Genomic DNA, 10,086 nt, shown 5'->3' with positions numbered 1-10,086 from the left:
TGTGTTTGGGGTAAAGAAATAAATAAATCAACAAAACAAAGCATATTTGATTGGTTATACAGGAACAGAGCAACACTTTGGAGAAAATAACAAAGGTCAAAATCTGTTGTGTAGCCACAATAAAAATTGCTGTCTAGTCTAGAAAGATTTACAGTTTCTTGGAAAATTAGAGGTGCAGATATTATAACGTGACACAAGTAAACGCCGGGGAACTATATTGGGATTTTATGGGACAGACTATTACTAAGTAACACATATTTGTAAAATTAGAGGAAGCTGACAGTTTTGTATTTTTTGTTTGTTTTACAAATAAATAAAAAAGTCTGGAATGCATTACATTTAGCTCCCCCAAGTCAGTACTTTGTGGAACCATCTGTTACCGTAGAGTATTCTGACATTTCTTCACAACTACGAAATGGGATTGTTACATTTTTTTGTTGAAGTAGAGGGAGTCAGAATACATGTGAACAGTAATTGTGAAGATTCTCAACTGGCACAGGACGGGTTAGCTAGCCCTCGCTCTTTACAAGGCCTGTATGTAATCTGCCAAGTTTATGCAGTTACTATTCCCATTCTCAGATGATCTTCTTGGTTGCTCTGGACTCTTGCAGGGTTAACGAGCACTGAATAGAAATTCACACCACACTTTTCAGGTTATTTTTATAAAAAATATTTAAAAACAATCATTTCCCTTAGAGTTAATGTGTTTTGCTCTACCATATACATACGACTTCCACACAAAACGTTGAGGTTTACGGTTGTGACATGGCAAAATGTGGAAAGAAATTCAAAAGTTATGGAATGCTCCGAAGGGTAGTAAGAATGAAGACGGATGAAGCGACAATATTTCCTTTTTCCACCGTCTCAAACTCAACTTCATTTCACAGATTAATTAATAAAAATACAGATTTGTCAGCAGAACGACAAATTCAAAGGACATAGCTTCAGTAATTTCACTCGTTTTTTAGATTAAAGGATCAATGGTGAAGATATAGGTATTATAAAGATATATAATTTATATCTACATCATATATATAAGTCTGGATTCGAAAGAGGGCTGTTTTTCATTATCTTGAACAATTCGCAAAAATGTAACAACTTCACGTTAATAAAGAACTTCAATTGGGCCTTTTTTTTCTCTCATGTTAAAAACGTGAGAATCTTGCCACTCACGAGACAGTGGTCAGTCACTTTCACATCAACAAGGAAACGAAAACTGGTAAACAAATGGCATGTTTAAATCTGGAAAAGACTTAAGTTAATGCAAAAAAAAATATCAAAAAATCAAAGCAGTTAACATAAACATAAATATATAATCCAACCCAACTACAGAATTCACACTGCAATTAAGTTTGCGTTATTGTCTTAAGATTTATGTCTGATTATTTTCTGTGAAGGAAAACACTGATCAAGAATGCTTATTATGATCAATAAATGTATTTTATATATTAACTTCAAACCTATCTCACTTATTTTATTTCATAAAAGTACATTCAACACATGACAAAATCTAAAGTGAAACAGTCTGTACACAGTTATGACACAAATTTTCCATCTGATATGACCGTGTGTTTACAGGAAGCCTATAAAGGGGAAGTAATGGGCTATAACGGGTAAGTCTGAAACTGCTGGAGATGTATGTGTTAATACTGGATCACACTGTAATCTCCGTCCTGCACCAAAGAGTGACGCGAGTCATCTGCAATGAAAGGACAATATTATTCAGAACATATAGCAAAATCTGCAAAAAGGAGGGAACTCTTTAGTGAAAGAAAACCCACCTCTGTTGTTCTGGGTTGGATCCGGGAGTGGTCCCCTTCTGCAAATTCACAAATTAATGTTGAAACAGTTCTTTTTTGCAGCAGCAGCAAAGAAGAAGTAATAAAATTAGAGGGTTAAAAAAAAAAAGATTTTGTATTTTCTTAATCACCTCACAGCTGGTGGAGGCATCCGGGACGGCGGTGGTCCAGTTGGAGACCTTAGTCCTGAGTAGAAGTTTTCATACACGACTGGAGCTGTTCCAGACAAGCACAGAGATTGTTCCCTTACTGGCAAATAGTAATGGATAATAACTACTTCCCTCTGTTTACAGGACTGGTTAATTGTTAATGGCACGCTCAGTTTGTGTTCCAGTCACACCTGCAGGTTTGTCTCCGGTCCGTCTGAGATTTACAAAGTGTTCGATATCTTCCTGGAAATCACATTGCTCTAGTGACCTCCTCACCTCCTCATATAGCTTGACACACACAGACACATAAAACACAAAATGTTATACATGTTTTTACTCTGATAAATACAGTTTTCTGTTCAAGTGAGGAAAAATGATCAAACTACTAGACCGATAGGCTGGACAAAAGGAGGCCTAATCTTGCGTTATACAAGTTCTTCTACTGATCAATACAGTTACCTATTTAATAAATGTGTAATAATGGTCAAATTAGGAAACTGATAGGCTGGACAAAGGGTGACATTAATCAGAGAAAGTCTGAGCTATTTCACACAGGAGGACAGGTTCAGTGTGCAGATGATCAGACAGCAGAAACATGATCCAAAAATACTAGTAGCACTTCCTGGGGCTGGACAGCGTTCGACAAAACAATGACTCAAGGAGTCAGGATACAAATTAGATATTTTTGGAAACATTTCCTTCCACTTTACATTTCATCTGCCACTTTTTGCTCAACTATTACGAAAGCTAATAAAACACTCTGAAGTTTGCGATTACAACTTAGCAAATAGGATTTAAAAAATTCCAAGTTTTATGAAGAATTTTGCCAGCCGCTGTATGAGCAACACCTATTTACAGCCAGGACCAACATTTATTTTCTGATCCCTGGTGATGTCTGACTCTTAAGCCGCTAAGTGCTTAGCTGTGGTCTGCAGGTAGCTGTTAAATGTCTGCTTTGTGGTGGGAGTGCAGCAGATTAAAATGACTGTGTCAGCACTTTTTTCACTACCTGGAACAACAGACACCACAAATCTTCACACCTCAGGAAATCTAAATCCAAAACAATAACGTCAGAGAAACCTAAGGAGCTTATTGAAATATTGACTTTAGCACTGTGAAGTACATAATGTCCAAATGTACATGCTAATTTTAAAGCGAGTCTAAGAACTCACTTTAAATTGTATTATAAGTCTGGACAGCCTGACATGAACCCCCGCAAAAAGCCATTTGTGCTTTGATAGGCCAGCTGATTAAGGAAGCAGCTCTATTATTGCTTGAGAAATGATAAAACGGTTCCTTGTCATGTACGCGGTTTAAAAACTGTGCACATGTGACTGCAACGTTAATGTGATGTAGATCACAGCAATCCGATTCGGAGCTTTACCTCATCGCTGGTGACACATTGCTGTGAAAGCTGGTTGAGATGAGTCCACACTGTGTTCCTCAGGAAGTTAATACGCTCTATTGACTGTTTTTCAAATATCTGGGATTTTAAAAAAAAGAATTGGTATTTAGCACATTGTGTGTCTAGAGCATTAATTGTTATTCTCAGATTTACCTCGCAGGCGTTCACATGCTCCTTCAGCCAGTCATCTCTAATTTTCATCAGAGTTATAACATTCTGTTGGTATAATCTGTCTGCCAATGAAACAGATTCATCACTATGGATATTCAGTGACATCAATTGGTTTTGTCAATCGTTTAGTGCTTAAAAGCCATATTTTAATGTAATCCAGCCAGTTCATTCTAGCGTTGCTTTTTATTTTTAACTTACCTGCTTCTTCTGCGTTCAGTTTTGCCTGCTGAGCTTTTGACTGGAGCTGGAAAATAAATAACAGAAGCCTCACAATAAATTAGGAATGTCCACATGGAAAAAAATTAAAAAGTGACATTTTCCAAAAATAAGTTATAGATAATGCAGTTTAGCCCTACACTGGGATTAGAGTACAGAGTAATCATTTATTCTGACAAACACCAGGTTTACTGAAGTTCAGAGGTTCAGACTAGCAGTTGTACTTCATCTTTTTCTGTTTTTTTATGTCACGCTATGATAGGTTCTCTGTGTACCTTCTCCACAAGCTTGGTGTTGTTGGTGTTGGTGTTCCGGTTCATGTTCTGATCCGCTTCTTCTTTGTCACGACACTTCTGCTCATATGTTTTCTTGGACTGGGCACAAAATTAGGAACTGCCATCATTCTGAACATTTTGTCACCACAAGGAAATAAAACAGGAAATCACTCTGGCCTAATTAGTTCTCCTTTTTCAACTAATTAACTTCATTTCATAGTTTGCACGTTTCTCACCATGAAGCAATGACTTTTTTTTTGTAAATGGTATAATCAGATGCTCGGACTTAGAGCAATTTGATGGAGCAACTTCCTCCATTTAAGTAGAAGTAGAGAATTTGATATTTTACATACAGTTCAAACTGTTTTTGGTGATTCTACTTGTCCTATTTTGCTTCCTATGCTACTTCGGGTTCTCGTTTTACATGATAGGCTGCCCAACAGGAGTGGAAAACAAGAGACAACCAGCAAGATGTTTATTTTCACTTTTATAAGTGTGAGTATTCCAACTTTGGTTTACATAAAACTATTTAAAGGTATGTGGAAGATTTAAAATGAACTTAAATTTTTTTCCCATTACAAATTGGACTTCAAGAAAAAAGTAGGAAATTGGAGAACACAGTTAAAATGTTAAGAGAAGAGTGAAAATTCTTGGTTCTTTCCAAGAAGCATCCACGGTATGTTTATATGCTAAAAGAGAAAACATTTCCTTTTTAAAACTTTAAAACTTATTTACAGAAGTCTCCGCAGGCCTTTACACTAGAGTCATTTTTACTTTTTTGTTCTTATGGTTTTTCCATTATTCATACATCTGTTGATATGTAGAACCCTTTACAAAACAACTAAAGTAATTTACAAGGATTAAAAAACACAAACAGACAAGGACGATCACCGACTAAATCTGCGCAAGCTAATAGTTGGCTTTTCTGTCATTTTCAGTGTTGCTACTGTGCTATAAAAGACTTCCGTATTTTAAGAGGTTTTACACACTCAAATCTGAACGGTGCTGTAACATATTTTCATCTCAACTCACGTCCATTGTCTTCTTAAAATGTGAGGACTTCTGTTTGTGGAGAGCATCCATCTGTTGTTCTATCTAAAAATAAAAAGAAGAAGAAAAGAAAGGTTATACATCAAATTAACTCAGGTTACCTAAAATATCACAGCATAGATAAGAGCACCAACTTTTTTCCTTGCTTCTTTTTGCTTTTCTTTGAAGTCTTCCAGTTTCTTGACCTCTTCCCTCATACTCTGCGCCAGTTGTAAGTGTGATAGACTAACATGTTCAGTCTCTTAAAGGAGAAAAAATCACACGCTTTTAGTTGCATTCAGCATGGAAAGCATGAACTCAAAGAGTCACTGTAGCATTGTTGTCAAGGCACTTACGTAGCTTAAACACGTCCAGGGATCTTTTTAATGTGCTTAAAATATAAGAGTAAAACAGATTACCATTCCAAATTTACATAAATGGAAAAAAATTAATTACCATATAGTTTCTTCCAATTGAAATGTCCCTATTCTTTTGTCACAGGGAATCTATACTCTATCTTTTGAAAAAGGACTAATCAAGTGTCATAAAAGAAAATACCATCATCTTCACCCGTCCCTCTTCCTTCCTCTTAACACTTACATCTTTACACAGGAATGAAACCCGAAGACATTTGACTAAAATGGGAACTTATGTTGTTGAAGAAGTAGCATGTCAGCAACAGCACTTTAAATAAGGACCGACTAAAATATCATTAGGAAACTGAAAAGGCGCCAGTATCGTCAGCTATTCTTATTTTAATGGTATAACCTCATTAAATTCCCTTTTTGTATTTAAAAAGTGTGTTTGAATAAAATTGTTGTGCTTTTGCGGAACGTATCCGTGCCTAAATCTGGACGTAAAGGCACAAACGGTTGTTCTGCAAGAAATATAGATATCTACGCATTTAACAGCAAAAATGCTTGAGTGCTGTATTTATAGTTGGTCAGTCATCTTACTTCATCTCATTGTGTCCACAAACTTTCTTGGACAAACCAAGCAAGTCTTTGGCGTACCTCTCTTCAATCGAAGCCCTGAAAGGAACCGTTAATAAACAGTGAGTCTTTTTAGAGAGTAGATGTATTTCAAAATATGGCAAAAGTTATCTTCCAATGTATTTAATAGTGATCTTACGTTATTTAATATTACAAAATTGTGCGGTTTTTGAGTGCATACTAAGAGATCTATGATTTTTGCCACTTATGCAACCAAATCTGAGATGTTGCATGCAGGTTTAAAACTTTGGGCTCTAACATCCTTTTCACACATAGGTGCTAAAATGTTTTGCTCATTCATTCTTCCAAAATAGCTCAAACTCAGTCAGAGTGGATAGAGAACATTTTTGGAACGCAAATGCTTATGTAATAAATAATTCCGTTGCCCTGCTGTTAATCAACTACTGCCCCAAGTCTTAGTCTCTTTCCAAACCAAACAGGTTTTCTTTCAGCTTTAAGAAGCTTTACCCGTTTTTCCATCAGCTCTCACCAGCTTCCCAATCCCTGCTAACGACACACAACCCCACACCATAATGCTGCCACCTCTGGGGGTGTTGTGACCAATTTAATCTGATGTATTATTTTATGTTGTTTTTACACAGTAGAACCACACAAATGAATCTCACTATCCATGTCTATCTAATAAAAATCATAGTAAAATACATTAGTTTCTGGTTCAAACATGACAAAATGTGAAAATGTTAATATTTTTGCAAGATGCTGCACCACAAACGTCTCTAATAAGGTGCTCACTTTGGATCTCAGTGGAGAACAGACTTTTTAGAGGTAGATCTGTTTTGCATATTGGCCGCTTGCTTGACTGATAAGCAAAAAAAGGAACGTACATAAGCTTACTCGTTGCTGTGAAGCATTACCGATGGCTATAATTCATGCTGAGATGATGTACGTACAGTTGCTTCTTTTAAGTAACATCAGACGACACAGCTGAGAAAAATTGACTAAATTTACCTACATTTGTCACCTGCATCTTGCAGAAACAGCTCAATCAAGAGCTCCGAAGACTGGCTTAAAGTTTATTGGGCTACTCATAAACCTTTACACAGCAATCAATCAAGTGAAGAAACACAGCACAGATACCAAAGCAGGAAACAGCTGTACACCTTTAATAGCCCATTACTTTTCTGACCCTGATTAGTAAATAGTGACATACAGCATGTACTGAAACTCCCAACAAGATTTTGTAAATGCGAGCATGAATTTATGCAGGAACAGACATGGCTTAAAGGCTCAATTCCTTTTAATTCTATTTTCCATTTTCACAGTTTTAGGTATCTTAGCTCAGTAATGTCTCTTTACAGCAACTGTCATGATCAAAAAGTCTTACTTCTTGTATTTTGTGAAGCAGTTTTGTCCACAGTATGCTTTCCTTTTTAATTTAAGGAACTTTCAGCTGTGGTATTGTGCAATCTGCTTTTCTAGCTATTTCTATAGTTTAGTACTGTCTATCATAACGACAAGAATAGTGTTCTGTTGCACTAAATCATAAAAAGCTCCTCTATCATTTACACTACTTTAGCTCAGGTTAGCAGTAGAAATAACAGGGGTTAATGTGTGTGTGCTGGTGGGTGATAGAGCTAGGGTAGATTAATTATTATAGGAGGAAGGAGGAATTTAGAATGCAAACACATGACTTTGTATAACTCCGCAATAAAATACACCTAAAGATGCTTCACAAACACACTTTACAACTTAAACAATCCAGAAATGTTAAAAGGGGATTTATTTAGAGTAGTAAAGTGTAGAAAAGAACCTTTTGTAGTCTTTCTGCTCCAGGATGTAACACACCTTATTATATCTTTACCTTTAGTATCTGAAATGATAAACTTTACTGCTTCCCACAATGACACAAAAAGCTACAGTTCCTGTTGCTTTAGCTTTTGGAATTTGGACCCGAGTAGAATCAACTTCCTGAGCATGTATGAGAAAAGTCCTTGCCTAGCTTTCATGAAGTCCTCCACCTCTTTGCATGTTCTTTTTCCGTCATTGAGATACTGAATGATGGCATCATAGCCAGCAGTGGAAGTCAGATCTGGACACTGAAAGAAAAAAGAAATTGTCTTATTTTCTTCATTAAAAACACTTTCTTACATGTTCTCTGAACATACTATTTTAACTGTAACGTGTTCTACTTAGACTGTTGGCATTAGAAAAACTTCAACTTCCACTTTATGTATATTTATATATTGAGCTTTGCGTCTATGTTAAGAGTGTGACCCAGCAACACTAAAAAATAATCTCAATTTCTACTTCTTTTGAATGGTTTAACAAGATCAATAACGGCAAATGTGATTAAATTTGAGATTTTAGAGGGGAAAAAAGGTCAATTATAATTGTGCAAACTTTTTATGAGCTTTTATGTTTCATGCTATAAGCTAAGGTTCAAAGGACTGTACGAATGTCCTAACTTGATTATCTTACAGGTACATGCAACAGGAGCAATCAACGAAAAGGCTTAATACATTTTATCAGATCAGATCTAAATAATCCCTATCAAGTTTTAAATTAAAAAGTACATATCTGAGGCGTATAAACTTTTACATTTAATCTCCATTAGAAAATAAAGCGGAATACAAATACCTCACCCAGAAAAAATCTTTGAAGTGAAGGTTCTTCATGACTGAAACAGAGCAAGCAGCAGAGAGGCAGGGTTGCCTGGGCTGTAAGAGTGTATATTCCATCTGCAACACACACTGTCGGTCAAGTGTGAACAACTCTCTTGGGTCAATGTGTCGCGCGCGCAGTGACGATGACGCCGACAGATAGGTGGATCATGGCATTCCCAAATGATGTTTGAGTATGCTGCCATCTGCTGACTACAGATAGCAATTACAAATTAAAGTTGTTCAAGACGTTCTTGCATTTAAAAGCATTTGGTATGTGGGTTGTATCTAAGCTTTCCAATGATGTCACACACATAGAAATAAAAAAGGAGTTGTTCTCTTTACTACCAAGTGTTTTGTGTATTAATAACATTTAGGGCTATTTGTGATTTAGAATCACAATTAAAGAAAACAGACTTGAGTTTCTTTAGCAGAAACAAAAAATCATTTTCTGCACCATTAAATACAAAAATAATCCACCCATTTCTGTCTGTCAATTGTATTTATTAATTTTATTTAATTAATTTAATCATTTAATGAAATAAAAATAACAATAGTAGACGTGTAAGCAGAGCATCATTCATCACCAAGCAAAGTCAAACTTTGGAGTAACCCGGTTTTAAGCCAGTTTTCCATTACTTTTAACACAATCCTTTGGCTAGCACTTTTTAGCTCACGTCACGGCAAATGAAAGGTCGTTTACAGGCAGTACCTCACGGACAACTAGGGGACGCCCGTGGGCCATAGTTTGAGAAAGACTGCACTAAGGGAACAGTCAGAACAAAGAAGAGCATTTTCTGGGGTATAAAAATAACACTAGCAAAGTCATTGGGCAATAATTCAGCTATGTAAACTAAATGTCTGCTTAAGGTATCCCAGAATCACAGAAGCGTCCAGACACGTTTGAACCTGTCCGCTTTCGCTGAAGACTCTGGTATACTTAAGAATACTTAAGCTTCACCATCCAGGAATGGCATGCCTTCTTCAGGTAATTTTCATTCCCAGTATTTTCCTGGGAAGCTGCAAGGTTTCCTGAAACTTGAGCTTGGAGTCACCAGTGACTACAAGATACTAACAGAAGGAAATGATTTAATATTTCAATATAAATCGGATGTGTATCGGAATATGTGTTGTTTGTATCTGTAATATGACTGAGACAATCTCCATTAGAAAATAAAGCGGAATACAAATACATTTCACAAATCTTTGAAGTGAAGATTTTTTCACTTCACTTTTCATTTTCTTTGAAAGTGAAGTGTACGTATCTTCTCTGAAAGAGAAGATAAAGAGTTCCTAGTCAAAATGTATTTTAATGACTGACACAAGTATAGACATGATGGGAATGTCCAATCATCATACTGCTCAGAAAGGAGATGGGTTCTTCTGTCTCTCAGAGATGTTTATGTTTTGGTCTGAAATGTGCAAACTG

General features: G+C 36.2%; 1 protein-coding gene across 1 annotated transcript; it reads right to left on the bottom strand.

The window, feature by feature from the left end:
* Positions 1 to 1,459: 1,459 nt before the first annotated feature.
* Positions 1,460 to 8,735, bottom strand: pstpip2 (proline-serine-threonine phosphatase interacting protein 2). The gene is made up of 14 exons (XM_044144048.1): positions 8,640 to 8,735; positions 7,993 to 8,093; positions 6,001 to 6,075; positions 5,401 to 5,435; positions 5,200 to 5,306; positions 5,048 to 5,110; positions 4,016 to 4,114; positions 3,723 to 3,768; positions 3,507 to 3,586; positions 3,333 to 3,431; positions 2,140 to 2,236; positions 1,931 to 2,015; positions 1,782 to 1,819; positions 1,460 to 1,699 (listed from the first exon to the last, which is right to left on the bottom strand). Exons 1-14 carry the CDS (start codon positions 8,733 to 8,735, stop codon positions 1,644 to 1,646), a joined length of 1,077 nt encoding a protein of 358 aa, XP_043999983.1. The 3' UTR covers positions 1,460 to 1,643.
* Between the last annotated feature and the right edge of the window lie 1,351 nt (positions 8,736 to 10,086).

This window comes from Gambusia affinis, linkage group LG17 (genome assembly GCF_019740435.1).
Source record: "Gambusia affinis linkage group LG17, SWU_Gaff_1.0, whole genome shotgun sequence".
In the NCBI taxonomy this organism is placed as follows: Eukaryota; Metazoa; Chordata; class Actinopteri; order Cyprinodontiformes; family Poeciliidae; genus Gambusia; species Gambusia affinis.
This window is presented reverse-complemented; position numbering and strand designations above follow the sequence as displayed.